The following is a 25,266-nucleotide window of genomic DNA, read 5'->3' as shown; positions in this document are numbered from 1 at the left end:
ATCAAAGGCGCAAAAGAAATCCGCCGACGACGCCTCGAGCACGATTAGCGAATCCGATATTATTATTGTATATATATTATTTTTATCCGCCTTTAGGGGTCGCGTTATTCTCGTCGTTTCTTCCCTTCCGATTTTTTTTTCCTCGTAATATTTTTTCGTATTTCGTTTTACGCATTTCTGCGATCATAATTACTTTCGGTTTTCGGTCGCGCACACCCTTCCAAGGCGCGCACTCACCCGTCCCCCGCCCCGCCACTTCACCGGCGGCCCGATCGGCCACCGTCGTCTCCGTCGTCACCCTTCGGAGGCCGCCGCCGCCGCCGCCCTCTCCCCTCCGACCATCAGACGCAGCCGCCCCGCGCGACGGCGGCGACGGTTTGACGTGCCGCATGCAAAACGTCCCCACCACCGAGCGCGCGAATGGGTGGGGACCGGTCGGGACTCCGCCCTCCGTGCCCATTGCAGGGGAACCGAACCGAGCGCACCGGCACGTCGCGCACCAGTCTCCCGGCACAGAGCGCGCCCTCACGTACTGCTAGTGTCGAGTGATTTTTTTTTTTCCATTTCAAACACTAGAACGCATTATTATTTTTTAAAAATTATTTTCCGTTTCGGCCGATCGTTGTACATAATAAATGTTTAGATAGTATAATATTATCATTGTGGTTTTTTTTAAATATTTTTGTCCGTGTGCTAAACAGTGTTTTCGTATTATAATATCGTATTATGCCGTAAAGCCGACGGTATAAATATTATTGAAATATATTCGTTAATCCGTCTCGCCGTCGTCGTGTGCGTTCGTCCGTCCGTGATATTTCAGTTCGTTCGTTCGTTCGTTGCCGCCGCGAAATTCGCAGTTTTCGAGTAAATTATAAATTTCGGCTCATAACAAGTGTGTTTGTGTGTGTGTTCGCATGATTTTTTCTACCCAGAGGATAGCAGAATTATCATTTTGGATGTCCAAACGACATGTTTAGAGGTATTTTCATCGAAGCGATTTTTTACTAAATAATTGTATTTCGATCTCAATTTATTATTCTGGGTAATACCGTAGCTTTATCGTGGGTAGGCTTTGTCGCGTAATTTCTGCTGCGTACCTATATGTAGGTAGTTGTTTACCAAACTTCGGCCATTTTCGTGTAGATTATATATTTTAAAACCGCGTTACTATTATTATTTTTACTATTAATGTTTCGTATTTTTTTCGTGTACCTACCTATAGCTTATATAATATATAATACCTATTAATTATGTACATTTGATACAAACAGCGAACTAACGCTTTTCATTCGTATATTAATTAGAAGTCCAATAGGTAATTAGGAGCGTCGATTTTCGGTCGGTTAAAAGTCCGCCGTGTTGAGTGTATATATAACTTCATATTATTATTTACTTACGAGATTTCCAAAACAAAGGCTTGTGTCACCACGTGCTCGCGACATATCTAAGCACTCACGCGCAATATTAATTTACGCACGTTATCTGCAATTTACCGCACGGAGGTGTATAGGTCGCGAGATAAATCAGAAATTTCGTGTGCGCCGGAAGTTTATGTTTTATTTGTTTTTATTATTAATTAAGTCATCGGTAAATATTACGGCGTAGGTATTATTAATTAATGTAGGTAGCATTAAATTATTTTGTTTTCAATGTCGTATACTTAAGTACTTTATGTTAGATCAATTGTTTACTTGTTTTTTATTATTGTATTATTCTACCTGCTGTTGCGACAGCAGTAGTATAATACCATATATACCTACATATATATATATATATATATATTAGTGAGTTTTTTTCGTCTCCCGCTACTTTGCATATTATAATATAGTCTCCCCGCGGACGAGACGCTCGTGCCGAACCAGTTTCACGAGAAATTCAAATGAGACGAAAATTCGAAGTCTATATCCCCGCGCTTTGTGGTGCAAGATACCTTATAATGCTTATATTGACGCTGGGGCCCGCGCGCACGTGGATAACTGCACCGGGGGGAACGCCGCGCTTATGTAAATTTCTCGGGCACGTGACATAATAGGTAATATTATATGTAGGAGGTAGGTACATAACAAAATATTATAATAAACGAAATTTTATCCGACTTATGACAATGACATGTTTGGTTATTTTTTTTCGATTTATATACAAATCGTACATAAATTGCATATTATAATATATTATATTATTATTAATTATACTTTCGAAACGGGATTAATGTGCATGTTTTGGCCATTTCGAAGCTATACGCGGGCGCTACGTACTGTAACCACGTCATGCAATAAAAATAATTGCGCAACACACGCCTCGCGTTTTAATCTTTATTAATTCCTTATAAATAAAAGCGCACACAAACGTTTCTCGGTAATGACTAATGAGTAATAAAGTATAATTACTGTGTTAAAAAAAAAAAAATAATAATAAATATAATATAAAAAAATAATAATAATAAAATATACTCGTTTGTGTGTGTAGGTATATACGAACGTTTACATATATATATATTAAGACGCGTGTTAATTAATGAAGGAAAAATATGGGTTCCAAACGGCTTTGAAATTATTTATGTCGAATATTATATTTTATTTGCCTGTCGTGTTGTTTATCGCTCCGGGAACGAAACCGCGGTAATTACTATATAGGTATACGCGGCGGCCGGCAGACCAACTAAAACTATAGTAATATATAATATAATAATATGATTAATTGGACTCACGAATGTTTTTTAATTAATTAAACGCAATTAAAAACTTACAATAGGAAAAATCGTTTCTGGACAATCGAACCAGTCGGCGCGCGGCCAGGGCTCTTGCAGCGCGCATTCCGGTTTTTTCGGTGCAAATCGATTTTAGTCGAAGCAATAATAGGTACAATATATTATTATAGTACCGGTCGAAAAAAAAATATATATATATGAATATAAAGTCCCGAGGGTAATTATAAATAATAATAACAACTCTCGACCGTGTGCGGACGGCTGTTATATATTATACAATATTATAGTACTTTTGGTTTTTACGACATTCGTTTCCCGTTTTGACGCGCGCATACTCACATACTTACCTACAGCCTACCTCCATAATATATCGTATATTGTAATCATATTACCTATATTGTATAATATATACGAGTATTTTATCGGCTAATACCGCACACGTTCAAACTTGTGTACCCGAACACGCGTCCTGTATATAAAAAAGCATAACTATTTTATTGCTGCTATATCGTCGTGCGGTGTCCTACGCGCGATTTTTGACGTTTTACGGCGGACACCCTCCCCTTCCCCTCCCCCCCACGAACTTGGCGCGTGAGCCGTCTAACCGTTTGTTGGTTTGTTTGTTTTATTTTAGTTTTTTTTTTTTTTTTAATTTCATTTACAACATTATCGAAAAAATAAACGGTCGTATAAATAAAAAATAACGTTCCACTCGCGTCGCCGTCGTCGGTTTCTTTGCTTTGGGTATTTTTTTTTCTCCGAGTCTGCGTCCACCGCGCGGTCCCAAGGACCATGAATAATTAACGAATCCGTGCGAGAGAACCGAGTATAATTAATAGACATGCGTGGGGAAGAATTAAAAAAAAGTAATAACGTATATGTACACATATATTATGTTATATTATATTATATTAATAATATATACCTGTATAATATATCGGCTATCGTCGTCGTAGTCGTATAGTCGTCGGCGGATGGTCGTCTCCTCTCTCCGAATAACGAGAATTACTGGTTTTTTTTTATATTTTCGGTGACCACCACGTTTCCCCCCGCAGCGGGTTGCCGGGTCAGAGACAATGTTATCGCCTCGAAATCTCGTCGTGTTTTATTATCTGGTTTCTGTGTATACGTATATTCATATTATATTTGTAAATTATATATTATAGTACCTATTCCGCGCTATCCGCGATTAGGATACCCGATGATTTTATATTCCAGTAGCGTTTTTAAATTTTTTTTCCTCCGAAAGTCATACTATTTTCATCTTGTATCTCGTGCCGTCATTATCGCCGCTGCAGCAGCCACTACGCCGACAGCTCTTCCATGTATGTACTCCTAATATACACAAAATGGGTGTACCTATATTTTGACGCCTTCGTGTCGTTTTGTATAAACTCTATAAACGACACAATATGTCTACTATACTATTGTGTATATTTATTATTTTCTCACCTTATAGAATATTTGGGGACGTCTGTTTTTACTGTATCATCAGTCATTACTAGGGTTGAGATGTGTATCTCCTTAAAAGCTCTTTAATAATAAATTATAAATAAATAATACCTAAATAGATACCTACCTATATGCCGTAAAAATATCAAAGTATGCACTTTCAACAATCAAATAAGTATGACGTGACATTATAATAATTATAATATTAAGATTCTTTAAAAATTTGATTATCATTATTCTTTCAAAATATACTAATTATTTATTAACAGATTATTATTTATTAATAGAATCACTTACACGTATAATACTCGCGGTTTCGCGGGTTAGGCGAGACACCAACATATTAATACAGCAATACTTGTATTATGTCTGTAAAAGCATCATGTATGACACGTTTGTGTAGCGTGAACAAACACATGTACGCGATAAGTGTTAAAACCAATTTAATTGTTAAATGTTCTTTTAAATTCGAAATTTAAGAAAAATTGCCTACAGTATATATATAATTTTCAATTAATTATCTTTAATATTAAAAAAAATCAAAAACATTATTAATATAGCTAGAAAAAAAGACTAAACATGTGCTAAATTAAATGTACTTATACCTAATATAGAAGTATTGCTGATTGTACTTTTCATGCAAACTGATTAATAATTTGGTTTGGTATGTGCATGACTAAAAGTAAGAAATTATTATGTAAAAGTCAAGATCATTCTAACCTCCTTATTGGTCATTACTATATTAGTGTATATATTATTGTTAAACTATATATAATAATAGGTAGGTACATATATATTGATGACGGATACATGCAAAAATATAATAATTATTGCGCGTACTAATTATAATTACGCGTATACAACGTGCGCGAATGCGACGCATTATTATTATAGAATTCTCGATTAGGTACATAATACTATTATTATACATCATATACCTACCTAGGTATATAGGTAGGCGTCTGTTTCGCGTGAAGGCCGAGTTTCTCACATATATCGACAGTAACAATTTTCAGAACGGATGCATATTATAATATTATATCGTTCGAGCTCGAATATACCCGTGTATATATACGTCGTTGATCGGTTTATTAGTTTTTTTTTGTCCACTTCCCGCAAGTCCGCGCGATTTTTTCGTTCTTCCCCCGTTTTCTGCGAGATTCGAATTCGGCCTCTACGCCGAGCGTTTCGTTTTCAACCGAGACGTCTGGTCCCGAGAACAATGACGATTGTGCGTGTGCGTGTGCGTGTGTCGTGTGTATTGTGTGTACATACATATTATACACACACATATAAATGTATAATGTGTGTATGTTGTGCGCGCGTTTGACGGACCTCATTTGGAATTCAAGATGGCCGGTGTCGCCGGGCCGGTGCGAGGGCGGGTGGTGGTTATTATTATGTGCCGGTGTTTTATTCTATTTAATTTTTTTTTTTTTTTTTACGTTAGCTCTGGTAGTAGTCTTGTTCTGGTCGGATGATGAATAGGAAAACGGCAATTATATTATCGTCGTGTCGCCGACGGGAGAAAACGCGAAAACCGCCGTCGCTTGGCTGTGTATAATATAGTACTTATATACTATATACACATATAGGTACGCCCGATATTTGTAATTGGTATATATGGGTAATAAATTTACGTGTTTTCACGTGACCGCGCCGGCCGCCGACGAAATCTCCGACGGATTTTTTCGTTCCTCAAAAAATGCAGCTCCGGGGGATGTTTACTAATTAATATCGGGAAAAAACAAAAACGAATAATATTTGTTATAGGTAGGTATGCCGGGTACCCGGAGGCCGCGTGCATACGTAATTAACGCGCGAGAGAGCTAGCTCGCGCGCGCGCTCTTGGATAGCGTGATTTATCATTCGAACAGGTGTGTTTCTTCTTATTATTATAATGTGTATTAAGAAAAAAATTCATCGTGTCCGTATGCTGCAATGCAGCGTGTGCGGGAGGACATGCTGCTTATGGGTAACACAAAATAAAAAAAAAAAAACGTAAAAACGATCTTATATTTAACTATTCCTATAGAAATACCTGACATAAAATACATTAGATAAAGCGCACATATTACAAACATTTACAAAAATTAAAATTAAAAAAAAAAAAATAACTGTTCATAAATACTTATAGATAAAACCTATAGCGCGCGTGTGCAGGCCCGGGCAATCGCCTAGGTAGTAAATTGGGTTAGAAAACAACTATATTTGTCTTTAATTTTATGTAATGTATTATTGCCAATTAAATAAGAACAAATCGACAGAAATCATAATATTATACAATATGAATAGTTATATTAATAATAATAATAATAAACTTGCCATGTTCGTTCATAAAATTTATCACTTTTTAATGTTAAAATAATAACTGATTACGAACAAATATATGATCCTTGCACTAGTTTGTTTGTTCCTATTAATTACATCAATTACCACGTTATTAAACTAAAAATGTCTTTTTTCAAACGGGGATTGCGAAAATATAATTATTCTGTTCCACTGTGATCTTGTACCACAATAAAATTAAAAAAAAAATTAACTTGATGCGTTATTATTAGGTACCTATATTAGATAAATGCGTTCTACGTCATTTATTATAGCGTGTTTAAAAAAAATACATTAATTAAAATGGATATAAACAAAGTAATTAAAAACGTAAATGTTATTATATTATAATAATTAATGATGTAAAATCGCCGATATAAACTTTAATGTGTGTGTCCGTTATATTATGTAACGCGTTTTGATGATGTTTTTTTATACGTTTCGCCGTACGCACATAGGTGGGATACATCATTCACGTATCTATCTGTAAACGCGTGTAAGTGCGTCCTCTATTTGGGCTCGTTACCACACATTACTTATAGATACCGCGGTCGGGGGTGAGAATAATAAAATAAAAACCATTAACTGCAGAATATTATATACCTACGTATAAATGATACAAGAATACCCGTATATATAATAGCGCGGACCGCAAAAATCGTCTGTCCGGGAAATGATTCGTTTATCACGTCGTATTTGGCCGGGCAAGGCGTTCGGTGCAAATTACAACTTCGGTTTCCACTGGAAACGCTACCCCCGCGACGGTCATCTGTGCAAATGAACACGCGCAGGCTCTCGCCGTCTAGCAAGCTTTTCCTCCTCCCGCCGAATGGCGGCGCCAATGGAAAATCGGAGGAAGGGCTCGTGAATACACGATATTTTTTGTATCCACAAGCACTGTTTTCCCGCTCGTACAGTATTGTATTCCTACATTTCCTCCATTACCGTAGTTGGCGAGTTTTCAGTCCCCCGCGGCCACGTGTTCTGTCTCGTTCGATCAATTAAAAGCGGACGGATCACGGACGGTGTATAAATAACCACAGTGTGTATAAAATATAAATGCATATTATTATTATTATTACTATCAATACCATCATTATACTATAACGTTACATGTATATATATACGCGCAATATCTACTTACATATATGTGATTCATACCGTCTATATTACCGTCGCCGCCTACGATCTGTGTTTTGTGTGATGAGTTTTCAAAAAAAAAAAATTGTATGTTATGTCCCGAAGCCGCGTTTGCCGCCGAAGATCTCTTCGCTCGGACTTCTTGGCGTCTTTAATCGCTGTAGGTACGCCTATAAATAAATATATATATATATTTTGGTATCCCAATGTGTAATTATTACCTTGTACCGATGGTCGGCCGCCGCCGCCAGTAATTATCCTCTAATTTGTCCCTGGTAGGCGGTGTTTTGGCGCCAACAATTAACCCCCGAAAAGACCTCTGCGTCACTCGCACCCGAAGGTGGTTGCTTCTCCAAAGAGTATTATATAATCTATATAGGATATAGGTATACCACGAGTGAATATAAACGGCCGCGTCAAAACGTCGGAAATGTCGACCTGGATGTTCGGGCGCGCGAAGTCAGTCCTCGGCGGAGGAAATCGGCCGTTTCCTGTGCGTCGTAGTCGTCGCTGTTTCCTCTGTCCCACATCCGCGCGCGTTTTTCCGCAGAATGGTCGTTACTCGCAACGTTTAAAAATATTTTTTTCTCTAAAATAATTACGGATAAACAAAATATAATGGAAAATGAATTAAACGGTTTTCTGTAAAAACGAAATAAAAATAAAATAAAGAAGACGTTGCGTGCACGCGTACCTACCTATATTCCATAATACCTATTATATGATTATATTCCTCGTTCGGGAATTATGTTAATGTTGTTGCAAAACACAAAAGAGCATTGTTTTTATCCGAATTCGTGAACGGAATGAATTATACATTTCGCGGACCGGTTGTGTGCGGCGAACGCGAAACTGGTATACACTGTACATATATAAACGTGGGGCGAAATAAAAATAGCAGAGAAATATTAACTAACGATTCGCCAAGATGTATAAAAATATATATTCGGACGGGCTTGATTAGCTGTGGCGGTTTCCGAACAATGGAAGCGTTAGTGTCACATACCGCGACAACAGCTGTACATCACCTTTTTCTTCACGGACGACGGACGAACGCGAATTAAGACGGACACGTATAGAGTTTTTTTACATTTTTTTTTTTCGTTTCGTTGGAATTGTGTACCTGCTATAGACAGAGACTATGTAGTACGCTTAAGTATATTATATAAAATAATAGGAATAATGATAATGGATGAGAGCAGAAAAAAATGTAATAAAGTACCTGTTTTCTTGCTACCGGTTTTCGTATAATGTAGTGCGAAACGTACGTATATCGAGGGGGCGTGGTCGAAATCGATGACTTAAAATTCGAGTTAAAAAAATACTAAATAAAATACATGTAGGTAATTTCGTTGGTATATTATATGAATCCAACTTAACTAGTAGTACTACCTAGATGCTATATGTAATAATAATACGATGATGATGTTTGACCCCGCGCGTCCTAATTGATTTATATTTATATTATTCGGTTGCTAACGAATAGAGTTGCTCAACAAATAAAACGTTACTTACGGTTTGTGTTTTTTTTTTTTTTATAGATTGTGGTGTACGCGGGGTATGTCAAGGCAGTGGTGCGAATACATTGGTGATGATTGATAACCAGAAATGCCGTCACCGATACCAGTACAATCGTCCTCGCCAACAGGTGGAGGCCTAGTGGACCGTGCCGCCGGATGGACAACAGACACACCGTCCGAGACAATCAACGCAGCGATTAGCAGCAACGCCGCCGCCGCCGCAGCAGTTGTCGTGGCAGACATGAGCCCAGAAGAAGAGCAGTCGAGCTCGCCGGTGACAGGCGTGATCGCCGGCCGGGAAGATGAGGAGCGCCGCCTGACGTCGCCACCGTCCGGCAGCAAGTTTGACTCGGTGGCCAGCAAACCGGACGCCGAGTCCGAGTCGTGGGCGAACAGCAGCGACGTGGAAAAGTTTGATGGCAAGATCGTGTACAACCCGGACGGGTCGGCGTACATAATCGAGGACAATAGTGAGCTGAGCGAAGATGACGGAGTCGACCTGCCGTCCGAGCTCCTCGGATCTGGCAGTATCGTGGACGGCCGGGGTGTGAACCTATCGCAAGCCGAGGTGTTCCCGCAGATCGCTAACGCGTTCTACGTGTCCCGGGCCAACTACGGGGACCTGTACGAGCAGCAGCAACAGCAGCAGCAAACCAACAGTGCGCCCGCCGCCGCGGCACTCAACAGGGTGTTCCAAGACAAGAAGATAGTTCCTGAAGTGCCGGTGATGCACAGCTACAGGGTGTATACGGTCCGTGACAAGGCAGGTGCGCCGGACAGCCGGACGCCGCCGTTGTCCAATGACTGTTCGACGGTGCCCGTCAAGCCGATACTCATGTGCTTCATATGCAAACTGTCGTTCGGGTACGCAAAGTCTTTCGTAGCGCACGCCACTGGTGAACACGGCGTCACGCTCCAGGAGGACGAGTACAACATACTTGGGCACAAGAACGCATCAGCCATCGTGCAGTGCGTAGGCAAGGAAAAGGAGCCTCTGGTGTCGTTCCTCGAGCCCCTGGCCCTGTCCGCCAACAAAGCTCATACTCGGACCGCATCCCCGTCCCAGTCGTCGTCGTCGTCGTCTCCGAGCGCCGCTCACAAAGTTCCTAATGCGTTTATTAATGACGGTAATCGTTCCTCCTCCTCCGACGGCGGTGGCGGCAGCGGTGGCGACCAGAAGGGCTGCCCGGAAAGCCTGGTGGTGCACAGGCGCAACGCTACGCCGCCCACCTCTTCTCCGAGCGTCAATACAGTTCCTGAGACGTCCGTCTCCCTACCTCAATCTGGTAGTCCTAGAAGTAATGTTAACTCGTTTAGTATAAGTAAAAACAATAATTGTAGTAATAAAGCCGCGGCCTCTGCAGCTAGCGGCAGGTCCAGTATGTACGATTGTATCATGGACCTGACCAGGAAGAGTCCAATATCCGCGTTGGCCGTGTCGTCAGGCACGTCGGCCCGGAGCAACAGCGCTTCACCGGGTGCCAGCCCGTCACCAGGCACCACACTCAGCCCACAACTCATATCTGGTGGTGCCCCGTTATCTTATCCTCAACCGCCGCCCAACTTTATGACCGGCACTACAATTGGCGTGTGTCCGGACCACATGAACGGTAGGCCCAGTGGAGTGGACTGTGCAAGGTGTGAGCTCATTTTAAGTTCCTCGAGACTGGGTGGTGTGGGTGGGTCGCTGGTAGGCATGCACTCCAGAAATTCGTGTAAAACGCTTAAATGCCCGAAATGCAACTGGCACTACAAATACCAAGAAACGCTAGAGATACACATGAAAGAGAAACACCCCGAATCCGAAACGTCGTGCGTGTACTGCATCGCCGGGCAACCGCATCCGCGGTTGGCCAGGGGCGAAACGTACACGTGTGGTTACAAACCATACCGCTGCGAGGTGTGCAACTATTCGACAACTACCAAGGGCAACCTGAGCATACACATGCAGTCCGACAAGCATCTTAACAACATGCAAGAGTTACAAAACGGCGGTGTAGCCGGCACCGAGATGCAAAGGCACCAGGCCTCGTCGCCGTCCCAGCATCCGAAACAGTCTTCGGCGATGAGCCCAGGATCGACCAGCAGTCAACATCCAGCTATGAACAGCCCAATGATCAACCAGAAGCCCAAGCCCACGTTCAGGTGCGAGGTGTGCAACTATGAGACGAACGTAGCCCGGAACCTTCGCATACACATGACCAGCGAGAAGCATACACACAACATCATGGTATTGCAGCAGAGCGTCAAGCACATGCAGACGCTCAATGCTCTACAGACGCATCACCAACAGCAGATGAACTTCGAGTCGCTAATGCATTTCCACCCGGGGCTCACGCTCCCTGGAGATAAGCCGCCGCCGCACTCTGAGGCAGCGCTCGCCGACATGGCGTACAACCAGGCGTTAATCATACAAATGATGACTGGTGGACAAATGCCGCCACACTTCACTGGCGACGTGTCACCGCACGTTGACACCGACATCGGACTGAACCCAGAGACCATGGAACCGCCGCCCGAGCCGGTGGACAAAAATCCGAACTTTATGTTCCAATGCAGCACGTGCAGCACGTTTGTCTCGGACTCGTTGGAAACGTTATCACATCACTTGTCCACCGACCGGACCAAAGTACGTGAACAAGAAATACTCACCGTGGTGGCCGGAAACTATATATGCAACCTGTGCACGTACAAGACAAACCTGAAAGCCAACTTTCAGCTGCACTGCAAGACCGACAAACATTTGCAGAGGTTGCAACACGTCAACCACGTAAAGGAGGGTGGGCCGCAGAACGAGTGGAAGCTCAAGTACATGTCGTCGCCCGGTGGAGTTCAGGTTAGGTGCAACGCCTGCGATTACTACACGAACAGCACGCACAAACTACAGCTCCACTGTTCCGGCCAGAGACACGAGGCCGCCTCGCTGCTGTTCCGGTACTTGCGGGACAACGACGCTGGCGACGCTTCCGTCTATCACTGTTTGTTGTGCGAGTTCTCCAGCAAGGACAAATTGCCGTTACTGCAACACGTCAGGACCGTGAAACACATGCAAATGGAACAGCTGCACCAGATGCAAAGGCGGTCCGATGGCAAAGACATACAGACCGATATAAACATGGTGTTCCAAGTAACCAGTGCTCCGCAAACTTCCATGTCCGTCGATAGCGACCAAGAACAAGGTAAGTCGTTACACGCGCAATGATATAATAATTAATCGTAGATTATACAATACAAAATTATTCCGATAGTCAATGGTAATAAAAACGAGTAAGCATAGTTAAATTTATTTATTATGAAAAATACGTAGAAATAAAAAATTGCGTCGAATAATTAAATCGTATAAAAAGTATTTAGTATTCGCGAGAGTATAAAAATAATTAATTTCCATATTTTTTTTACTAACACAGTAGTAATATTGATATTTTGCTGATTGTGTTATAAATAATTATTCATATCAATTAATACGTTTTTATACAAAATAATCTGTCCATTTATTATACCTAGGAGGCAAAGTACAGTACGCGTTTCGTTTATATTACAGTACATTAGTATAAAAATTATAATAATAATTTTAAAATAATGAAATTATACAATATTAAAAAGTAATTAAATTTAGAATAGAAACCACTTATCACAATTACCGTGTAATTTCGTTATTACAAAACTATTCATTTTAACGTAATAAATTATTTTATCGTTAAGTAATATTTCGCTTGGTATTTCTTCACAGCACGTCGACGAATATTTAATGACTGAAACATACGTTATGTATAATTGAGATAGTTAATTTAAGTTAGGTAATTTATAGAAAAAATAATAAAATATAACAACGGTATTAATAAAATAACGATGAAAAAAAAACATTGCTCAAATAAAGTGTATTAATATTGATTTGTTATAAGTAAATAATTTATACTCAGTCATTATGCTTTATGTGTAAATATTTTTAAATTGAGTCGTGCTAGTTCTATCCACAGTAAACAATATCTCATATTAAATCCCCATTGACAACCCGACTTAAGTGAATGTAAATCATTACCGTATTGTACGTTTAATTATCAGACAGCACAAAGACCTCTGAACGTGAAGACGCGTATCATTGTTTGCCATTTACGGAGTAAAGAATTGATCTCATTGGTTGAGAACTTCACGATGATTATTAAATGTCTTCACTTCTTTTATAGGTTAATTTCTATCAAAGAAATAAAAAAAACACGAAATGAAGTTTTGATAATAATTGCATTAATTAGTTAACATTAAGTTCCACCTCACAATGACATGACATAAACCGTTGCGTCTTTATTTTTCTATTCTTTAATGTTATTTTTCCTGAACACTTGATTACATTTTAAATTATCTTTAATTGTATAAAAGTGACGGGTTGTACGGTAACAAAAATCTTATTCTTGTTGCTCACTCATTCAAAGTGTGGTACGCCCATTGTTGCTTTCATACTCCGTTGACTTCGGTTCCCACAACGCCGCCTTAATACAGTTAATACTTAATATAGTAGGATATAGATTTTATATAAATAGTTTTTTTTCGTTTAATTTTTAGATCGCGAAAATAAAGGAGACAATGAAAGTCAAAATATGTCTATGGATGCGATGAAAGCAGAAAGTTCCGAACAGTTCGAATTGGACTCCAATCGCAACTCGCCAAAAATTACCGAAGGTCAAGAACATTTAACTCCGACGACCGACCAAAAGAAAAACGAATTGTACTGTCCACTTTGTCAAGACGTTTTCGAAGATTTAATCAATTTCGAAAAACATTTAATGAACATTCACAGTGTAAACTCCGAAGGTCTCCAACGGCTGCTAAGTTTGGTCAACCAATCGCACTGGTTGAACTCAACAAAATCTTCACAGCAAAGTCCGCCTCACACTTCAACTAGTCCACCGTCGCCCGACTTGGACAAATCAATTGAAAAATCTGACGAAATTCAAGAACAAGATACTGACGAAAACAAATGTCCAACTTGTCAAAAAGTGTGCAAAAATATTGACGACTTGTGTCAACACCAAAACGATACCGGACACGTCGAAGTCAAACAGACGCCAAATGGACCAGGATACCTGTGCTGGAAAAAAGGTTGCAATCTGTATTTTACCACTGTGCAGAATTTACACATTCACTTCCGCGAAGTGCACGCTGGACAACAAAATATTCTTGTATCCGAGAAACACGTTTACAAATATAGATGCAACCAGTGCAGTTTGGCGTTCAAAACGCTTGACAAATTGCAAGCTCATTCCCAGTATCATGCCATAAGAGACCTGACGAAGTGCATATTGTGCAGGCGCAGTTTCAGGACCGTTGCCACGTTTCAAAAGCACTTACAGACCGCCCATCCAGATCTGGCGCAAGCTGATTTGGAAGCGTTAAAGCAAAACTCCATGCTCCAATTTGAACAGTCGGCTGACGAAAAAATGGAAATCGACGAATCCGTCGACGACGAAGAAGAAAAAGACGATGAACCCGAGTGTGACAACAGTGACGATTCGATTGCGTTTAAACAACAGCAATTGATTGAAGACTACATGAATGGACAGACACTAGCTGAAGACGGATACAATGACTCGGAAAGAAAGTACAAGTGCCACCGGTGCAAAGTGGCGTTCACCAACCAGAAGTACCTGACGCATCATAACAAAACGCTTTTACACCGAAAAGGTGAGAAGCAGACCTATCCGATGGAAAAATATCTCGATCCGAACCGGCCCTTCAAGTGTGAGGTTTGCAAAGAGTCGTTCACGCAGAAGAACATACTTTTGGTGCACTACAACTCTGTTCTTCATTTACACAAGTTAAAGCGGTCCATGCAAGAACAACAGCAACAGCTAAACAACAATAACACGCCTATCGTATCAAACAATTCGTCTTTCGCCGCCATGAATGCGGCGTCTAAGACGTCGGGCTCGACGTCGGAAGATGACGACAAAAAACCGTACAAGTGCAACATTTGCAAAGTCGCGTACACTCAAGGGTCTACATTGGACATTCACATGAGATCAGTGTTGCACCAGACTAGAGCTTCAAAGCTGCACGATCTGGCGTTGGCCGGACAGGTGGACTTGACCAAACCGATAATCGAGCAACCCGAACAGGGCAGTCGACCACCATCACAAAACCGACAGGATGCTGAAAGCCAAGCGTCCAGCAAAGACGATCAACAACAATTACAACTACCACAGCAACCACAACAGCAACAACAACAACATAACCACCACCAAAAGGGCAACCAGCTGAGCTGCCAACGATGCAATGCGTTGTTTTCGAACCAAGACCAACTCAATACCCACCAACAGCTGTACTGCATGTTCGGCACGCCGATGAGTATGTTGCCGATGAATCCGACACTGGCCTTTGCGGCCAATAATCTGAGCGCTTCCGTTCAGGGGCCAAAGTCGCCATCGCAACAGTTAACGCTGACCGAAGAACAGCTGTTAAAAGTTCCACTGGCACTGCAAGGTAAGAAGCACTCGCACATGTACAAGCTGCTGGAGAGCTATGGGTTTGACTTGGTGATGCAGTTCAACGAGAATCACCAAAAGCGTAAGGAAAATGAAAAGTTGCTGCAAGAGCTCACCGCCCATCTGGAAATGGAACAGCAGGCGAACGCCGTCAAGGAGGAAATTAATGAGATTAATGAAGAAGATACCGGTGACTTGCCTGAAGTTGCAAAGTCAACATGCGTGCACTGCAACAAAGAGTTTTCCAGCGTATGGGTGCTGAAAGCTCATTGTGAAGAGGTCCACAAGGACTTAGTGCCGTTTGATTTTCTCGAGAAATACGCCAAACAGATTAAATGTGAGATAGAGAAGAAGGGCAACGAACCGCCGACCGCAAACACCACTACGTCATTGCCGTCATCGACATCCGTGTCTACAACCACAACGCCAACGGCCAGGATCGGCTCGCCGTCTGAGGACGTGTCCGTTAAGATGGAAAATGAACAGGACATCGAAGCACAAGCAGAAAACGTCGATTACATGTCCAACGCAGCTACATCGTCAACCGGCGAACCGTCCAACGTGAACATGTCCGGTGTGCCACCGAACATCCCGCTGTCGGTCGCTCAACATTTAAATGAAATGCAAGCGGCATTCAACGCCATGGCAGCATCGCAACTTACACAACAACTTCAACAGTTCAACCCTATGATGGTGGCCAGTATGGCCGGCCTTGGTATGGGGCTGCCTTTGGGCCTTAACATGCAAGCACTCGCCGCTATGAATCTACAACCACCGTTGGTCCCCATGATGATGCCGCCACCGAATTTCGAGTCAATAATGGGTTCGCAACAAAATACAATGTTCCAACAACAACCCTCCTCCATGGACCCAACTGGAATCTTGGCAAAACAGCAACAATTACTTCAACAACAGCAACAAGTGGTGAGTACCGATTTTGATTATTGCATAGTTTATAATAGGGCAATGAATAAAGTGAAGTATAATTTGTATATCATATAAAATAGTGATAAAAAAAAATAAAAAAAATAAATAATATTGAAAAATATATAATATATACATAACCATAATATAGGTAGTAATAATATCTTAAATTTTATCATAGAATAAATTACAATACTGTAATAAAAAAAATTAATTACATAGGTTTAATATTACAATAATAAGACGCTTAAGATACATTTCTTTTGTTACAATAAAATTATTAATCAAATGTATTTACTTATATAATATACAATATTATATTGTCACTTTACATTTATATATAAATATATTACATTTCAGTAGATGTTATATTATTACTATTCTGTATATTATTGCATTTATTACTGTTACCTATAATGTATGTATAATGTATATTGTTTATAAACTTCATAAAAAATTAATTTTGTGTAACGTTTGTATGAGTAAATTAAATCGTTTAATAATAATAATTATAATTAACAACTAATTATTATTTTTTAATTTTTTATATAATTCATAATAATTATTATAAAACAATATAGGTATCTAATTAATTTATTAAATTTAAATTAAATTAATTATATTAAAAAAAAATTATATGTTAGGAGGCACCTATATGTACTAATAATTATTTTTTTTTAACTTTTTATATAATTCATAATAATTATTATAAAACAATATAGGTATCTAATTAATTTATTAAATTTAAATTAAATTAATTATATTAAAAAAAAATTATATGTTAGGAGGCACCTATCTTTACAACTAATTATTTTTTTTAACTTTTTTATAATTCATAATAGTTATTATAAAACAATATAGGTATCTACTTAATTTATTAAATTTAAATTAAATTAATTATATTAAAAAAAAATTATATGTTAGGAGGCACCTATCTTTACAACTAATTATTTTTTTTAACTTTTTTATAATTCATAATAGTTATTATAAAACAATATAGGTATCTAATTAATTTATTAAATTTAAATTAAATTAATTTTATTAAAAAAAAATATAACTTATCTTTTATGTTAATAAATTAATACTTTATCATTTAAATGAGTTATTTTTCCAACAAATATAATTTAATCAATCATATACAATTCCTAATATACAGTTCCCTCGTAGCTTATAAAATATAAGTTTCATATGATACGTTTTGTGTGATGCTTATTCGCTATCAAATATTTATAATAAAATACTGTAGTTATTATATTTAATTTTGTATGTGTGTGTTAAATAAATGATATAGCTAAATTAAAATAAATTCATTACACTTCAATATACAACGGTTTGAAAATTATTTCGGAAAAAAACATATAGATATAGGTACCTATTTAATAATAGAAAACAATATGAAACTATTATTTTATTTTTCACAATAGGTTTATTATTATAATTTTTTTTTAATCTATAGTTACAACGCTTATTATTTTTACTATGTTTTTGATTTTAATTTTCATGCTTGAACCATGTTGCGTTATTAATTTCTCATAGAGAATTTTATGTTTAAGCAATGCTTAGTTATTTTATTATTAGTGTTTTATTGTCATGGTTTAATTTTTTACAGCAACAAAATTCGCAACAAAAACGAGCGAGGACACGCATCACTGATGATCAATTGAAAATCCTACGTGCTCACTTTGACATAAACAATTCTCCATCTGAAGATCAGATACAAGAAATGGCCAGCCAAAGTGGTCTCCCACCCAAAGTCATCAAACACTGGTTTAGAAATACACTATTCAAAGAAAGACAGAGAAACAAAGATTCTCCGTACAATTTCAATAATCCACCATCGACTACGTTGAATTTGGAAGAATACGAGAAAACCGGCGAAGCGAAAGTGATGCCTCTTACTCAACCAATACCAATAATTGAAAACACCGACGTTGTCGTCATTAAAGAAGCGCCCAAGACACCGACATTCGCGAAAAAGAAGCCTCTACAAACCAGCACCCCCAATAATAATACTGTCGTGCGAGCACAGAGTCAAACACCTACATTTCCGCAACAACAGACATTTGCTCAAAACTTTTCGAGACCATTCACCACACAATCGTTGGAGTCTCCGGTGAAGATGGAATCACAAGTCAAACAAGAACTGAAAGATGCCGAAACTAGTCAACCTGAAACGAAATTTCCGTGGGGCAATCCCGAGTCTCCGTCCAAACGTAGAGATTCGGTTGAAGAAAAACAAAATCTGTACATTCACCATGACAGAGGGTCGCCGTTAGATTTAAACGCCGCTGAAAATCTAACTTTGTCCTCAATTCTAACTTCTCAACATCAAGAAATTAATATGTCAAATGCAATTTCCACCAGCAATATGCTACCACCGAAAATATCTGCATCGAGTTTTACTTCGCCACCACAAATGTCGGTCACCACACAATCGGGACCCAGGAGCATTAGCCCGGGTAGATCGCCAAATTCGTCTGATGGGTTTCCGCACTCAATCATGATGAACCAGAGTAGTGGTGGTTCCGGTGGTTCCACCTCGTCTGGTAAACGTGCAAATAGAACTCGTTTTACGGACTGTCAGATCAAGGTGCTTCAAGAATTCTTTGAAAACAACGCCTACCCAAAAGACGATGACCTCGAGTATCTGTCAAAATTGCTGAACCTGAGCCCAAGAGTGATCGTCGTGTGGTTCCAAAACGCCCGACAAAAAGCCAGAAAAGTTTACGAAAACCAGCCAGCTGTAGAACCTGCACCAGGTATTGTTGAAGAGGGATCAAATCGATTTCAAAGAACCCCTGGTTTGAACTATCAGTGTAATAAATGCCTGTTAGTGTTCCAGAGATATTATGAACTCATTAGACATCAGAAGACGCACTGTTTCAAAGAAGAGGACGCTAAAAGGTCGGCTCAAGCTCAAGCAGCAGCCGCCCACATTGCGGCTGCATTGAGTTCTGAAGATTCAAACTCAAGTACTGTAGAAAATCATCAAGGACAAAGCGCAAACTCTAATCCAATGACTCCAACTCCGACACCGACTCCGAGTTTGACATATCCGACGTCACCGATTCAAACGTCATCTTCACATGACAAAGAAAACGTTTACAACTGTGAACACTGTACTTCGGTGTTCACTAAACTTGACCAGTGGAAAGAACACCAACAAGTCCATTTAATGAATCCAAATTTGTTCCCTACCTATCATCCAGAAAGTGCTTTCGGAATTTTACAACAGCAAGCACAATTACACCAACAACAACAGCAGCAGCAGCAGCTCCAACAACAACAATCTCAATCACAACAGATGAGTGGTACGTCCGAATTGAATGCTAACCCCACGTCCTTGATTTTATCCATGATGCAACAAAATAATAAAAGATCGTTCGACGAATTTGACGATCATAGTGATAAAGAAACTGAGTTCACAAAAGACAAACGCCTAAGAACCACTATTTTACCAGAACAGTTGGATTACTTGTATCAAAAATATCAGATCGAGAGCAATCCCTCAAGAAAGATGTTGGAAAGCATTGCGCAAGAAGTGGGTCTAAAGAAACGTGTAGTCCAAGTGTGGTTCCAAAATACCAGAGCCAGAGAGCGAAAAGGTCAGTTCAGAGCTCATTCGCAGGCGATCAATAAGAGATGTCCGTTCTGTTCAGCCATTTTCAAAATCAAATCAGCGTTGGAATCGCATTTGCAGACCAAACACCCGGAACAGTGTTCCAGAGGATACATAAACGTAGACAACATTCCAGATGAAGATGTCAGTATGGACTCATTCGCGTCGTCCCAGATGAGCGAGATCGGGCAAAAGAACCAGACGTACGCATCAAACCCGTACTATCAAAACGCGGAGGACGTGGAAAACCTAGGTAAAATGTACCAGGAGTCGTTGAAGAGATACATGGAGGAGATGCAACAGTCGAGTATGCAGAACGGTGTTTTGTCTGAGGGTGGCGAGAAAACTAAACCGGAGGGAGACAGTCCGCTAGATCTGAGCAAGCCCGTGGATTTGCGTATGGATCAAGAACAGGACGATGACGAAGACAGCATGTCTGAATGCACGGACATTATGGATGACGAAAGCCCAGCTTCACCTGCGTCAAGCACTCAGAGCGGTCAGCAGAGGGTAAACGCTCCGGGTGGTAGCAGTAGCAGTCAAAACAAACGGTACCGGACGCAGATGAGCAATGTGCAGGTGAAGGTGATGAAAGCACTATTTGATGACTACAAGACCCCGACAATGGGTGAGTGCGAGATGCTGGGCCGTGAGATCGGCTTGGCAAAGCGCGTGGTTCAGGTGTGGTTCCAGAACGCACGGGCCAAGGAGAAGAAGTATAAACTGCAAACCAAGCAGAACCAAGATCTGACAGGACCACCGGACGAGTGCAAGTATTGTCGATTCAAATACACTCACAAGTATTCCGTCCAAGACCACATATTCACCAGCCGGCACATTGCCCTGGTCAAGCAGCACGTGGAGAGCCGTATGTCAGTGTCCGACATGTCGGGCAACTGCAGTGATAGTGACTTCACGGTGCCGCCCAATCCGGGCGACCCACACAACAACAACCTTCCCAACCAGCAAGTCAATCAGATGCAGATGCTCCAGCTGGCTGGGCTCATTGGCCAGTCTCCCGTTGCGCAGGCCGTGGCCATGGCTACCATAGCGAAGCTGGACGGCAAGGACCAGTCACAAATGACCGCCGAGGAGTTGGCCTTATTGCCGCACCTGTACAACCTGGGCATGACTTACCAGCAAGGATTCATGCACCCGGGCACAGCCATGATGACGTCGCCAGGTCAGTAGTCATAAATCAGTGTTGTATATTAGTATTAGTATTAGTATTATTATTGGTAGTATGAGACGTATACAGTGTTCTATTCGCACGCGAATTATGCCCAACTAATACAAATCTTCGCGGTCCATAACCGCAATCACAAGTGGTAACACAATGCTATCATAATGTATAAGAGAAGTACTGTCATATGTATTCGGGTAACGACCATCACGGTCTGAGAAATCGTGACGTGATGGACAGCTATTATGCCTACAGGGGTGTGACGCGCGAACAAAAACAAAATCAATTTCATTCGGTGTGCAAATTGTGTGCTGTGTTCAGTGTGTGATGCGTAAGTCACACACCGTGCCGGCGAGATACCTTATTATTATTATTATTATTATTATTCGGGACTGAGTGAGAGAGAGAGAGAGAGAGAGCAGGAAAATCGAAAAAAGGCGCGAGCGCATAAACGAAAAAATATGCAACATAAACACACATATGTGTGTACAAATTCTTTCGTGATCCGATTGATATATATATATATATATTTTATTTTTAATGAAAAGGGTTCCGTATCGAACGTTTACCATCTCCGGTGGCGCGCACAATGTGCTGCGCTGGGATTCGTTTGGGGTACGTTAATATTCTGGAAACAATGTCGAACCACCGCCGCTCCCTGGCAACGGTGATGTGTACGAGCGGAGATTATTACAGAAATTCGTTACGTCGAACGTGAAACCGGAGAAAGGAACATCTCCCCGAACAAAAAAAAATGAATCGAAATAATAGAACGTTACTATACACTGTATTTATATAATATGTTTGTGTGTGAGTGTGTTTTTAAAGGATTCCCTCATATTTTGGGTTCGTACGGCGTGAGTGTGTGTACGTGTGTGTGCGAGGTACGTTTTTCATTGTTATCGGCCCCGTTAAAAATATAAAATTCGAGAGCTCTGATTAACGGCGGCCAACCGATCTGATACACATTTATATATAAAACATAATAATATTATATTGTATTTGTCCTTTATGCATTCTGGCATTCGGCAGTAGCTTCTTGAAAACTGTTTTCGAGTGCGTTCGTTATTTTGCGTGTTTTTGTCACCCCGAAACCGCCCGTATATAGTCCGTGTCCGCCGTCGTATAGGCGTGAAAAATCAGCGACCACCTGCGAAAGCTTTACGGACGTTTTTCGTTCGGCGTTATTAGCTTTCGACCGCCATACCGTCATAGGGGTGAAATATTAATTCGGCTCGTGTCCCCCGACCCGCACAACGGCGGTTTTACCCGATTTACTGCCATCGTTGCTTTTCGGAGACGCGCTACAACTATCCGTGACAAATTGTCTACAAACGAGAAATCGACGCGGACCACCGTGTGTTACATAATATTATATATTTTTTTTAAAATCATGAAATAATGTATACAGAGCGTTGCGGCGGACAAATGCAATGCACCGTTATTTCCGCTGCCCCGCGCGTCTCACATAACGACTCTCCGTGGCCGTGGCTCCTGTGTGTGTGTGTGAAAAGATCGAAAAAATGATATATTATATTATATTTACGACCGGTGTATACAAAAGCGCGGTCGTTGGTAAACGCGCACACACAATAATGACCACGGTCCACGACACATCACCTCTACTTGCGACGATTATCGTTCGGCGGTGTTCATATTGTATAGGTACTTTAGCGTTGTGGGAATCGCGCGCGCACTCATAATAATATATCACCGCGTACATATTATTGTTATAATAATATGTCCACGACACTGACCCGTCATATTAATATATATATTATTATATTATACATATTATTATATATTGTTTTTTACCATCGTTATTATCATTATTAATATTATTTTGCATGCATTATTATTATTATTATTATTTTGCCGTTTGTTTTATGATTTATATTTATTTATTTTTTCTTTTGTTTTGCGCTTTTTTTGTAGGATAGAAATGAGTGATAAATGAGCTATAAAATCGTAAGCATTATGTTGTTCTCCAAAAATCACAAACACACAGGAGACCTGACGACGACGTTTTATCACCGTTTTATATTTTGATCGGATTCCGAGTGTACACCTATTGTAGATATATAAGTTAATATTATAATAACCGTGCGAGGTTAGTCCTAGGTATAAATCATACCTATAAATTATTTGTATACAAATTGTTAACGAATTAATACTATGTTTTATCTTTTTGTGATTCAGAATAAAATTATTGTCTAATTTATTATTCAATTAAAAATTATGAAATTGTTTATTCAATTTTAGTATCATAAAGAAAAAAAACAATAACAATAAAATTGACGAATCTGCCGTCAGACATTATACACATAACATTGTATACTTTGCTTAGTGTCTGACCGTATTAGTTATTATTTATTACCTAGACAATTGTGATATTTTAGGTTATTTATAATTATTTAGCATTTTGACTATGCTTGTTATTTATTATTTTCTTTTTATCTTTTTTTGTAACGTAATTTCAAAGGCTTCGCCTGTATACGCAATACATAAAAGACTCCAATATATGTTGCCCATTATTGCCACCCTCGATGACGCGGAGAGGGTACACTAAGCTCTAAGTAATAAAAAATGAAAAAAATGGAGGGCCAAAAAAGTATTTTTTCCTGTTAGTCATCGTCGTGTACTATATGCTAGGGTATTTTCCCTTTTGTCTCGCTATATTTAAATTTATAATCGAATCTCATCCAGAGATATACCATCCCACCAATACCTTCTTCACTGCAAAACGGCGAAGCCCTAATTATAAGACTGTTTGTATAAGCATAATAATATGTATAACGCAAAAGACATTTTCCATGAAATTTCCTTTTTTTTTGGTTTCATCGTATTGATTCGATTCCATGTCACTTATTTTTTATTTACACCCATTGTAGAAATTTTTTTTAATTAGTTACATTTTTGTGCCTTTCCTTAAAGTTTTTCATAAGAAAAATATTGTTTTTCTTGTTGGTGTACATAAACGCGTTAATGTTAATATTATAAAAATCAATAATTATATATATACATATATATGTATATAAATATTTATGTATACCTGTATATATTATATACATATGTTTGTATACGCATATATCATGTTAGTTTTTAGACATAATATAAATATATATTCTTAAGTTTATGTTTTGACTGTTAATATTAATTTTAAAAAACAGTTGCTTCGGCGGCTGACTCACCTACTTGTGTACACCTATTATATATACGTATACAATGTAAGTGTAATGTAAACTTAATATATATTAATACATATTGAATATAATTTTATTACGAATATACATTTACATTATTTATTATTATATGCGTGTGTGTATATATATTATGAACTTACATATATATATATAGAGTCTACCCTGGCGAATCACGTCATATGTGTTTATGATATATACTGTAATCTTAGATAGGCGTGCATTTTATATATTATAGTTTTTAAAATAATTATGTATTAATTTTATACTTAAAAAACAAACAAAAAAATAAACATAAATAATGGGAGAAAAAAATAATGTCGCTATACTTCAAGTTATTTTTTACGTTTTGTATAGTTTTATACGTTTTATTATTTCGCGATTTTTATTTATTATGCCTTTTTCGTTTTGTATGTGTACATTATATTATGATTATTATTATTATGACTATATATGATGATGATGATGATGATTATTATATTTTTTTTTGCAAACAAGACAAATGAATAAAAAGGAACAAACGAAATATACTCAATATTAAAAAAATACACATGTGTTTCGTTTTATTTTGCATGATGCCTGCAGGAGTTTTTTGCTTCTTTTATTTTACGTAGTAGGTAATATGTATAATTTTTTTTGTTTTTCTACGTGACCACCAATGACCGTCTCAGTGTCGCTTACTCGTACTGCAGGTATAATAAGTACAAAGCGACACAA

The 25,266-nt window shown here is 39.1% G+C and overlaps 1 protein-coding gene across 6 annotated transcripts in view; it reads left to right on the top strand.

Annotated features, from left to right (window-relative positions):
* The window catches only part of LOC132943132 (zinc finger homeobox protein 3), a 108,094-nt gene that overhangs the window by 28,527 nt on the left and 54,301 nt on the right, over positions 1–25,266 (top strand). For 2 of the 6 annotated variants that reach the window (XM_061011963.1, XM_061011964.1), the window contains exons 2-4: positions 9,169–12,326; positions 13,705–16,547; positions 18,157–21,349. In XM_061011963.1, coding sequence (XP_060867946.1) covers positions 9,236–12,326; positions 13,705–16,547; positions 18,157–21,349 — 9,127 coding nt within the window. In that variant the 5' untranslated portion in view covers positions 9,169–9,235. Of the gene's footprint in view, positions 1–195; positions 980–9,168; positions 12,327–13,704; positions 16,548–18,156; positions 21,350–23,284; positions 25,098–25,266 lie in introns of those variants that run through there. The other 4 variants (XM_061011965.1, XM_061011966.1, XM_061011967.1 and 1 more) reach the window with 4 other exon arrangements.

Source organism: Metopolophium dirhodum, chromosome 4 (assembly GCF_019925205.1).
Source record: "Metopolophium dirhodum isolate CAU chromosome 4, ASM1992520v1, whole genome shotgun sequence".
In the NCBI taxonomy this organism is placed as follows: Eukaryota; Metazoa; Arthropoda; class Insecta; order Hemiptera; family Aphididae; genus Metopolophium; species Metopolophium dirhodum.
This window is presented reverse-complemented; position numbering and strand designations above follow the sequence as displayed.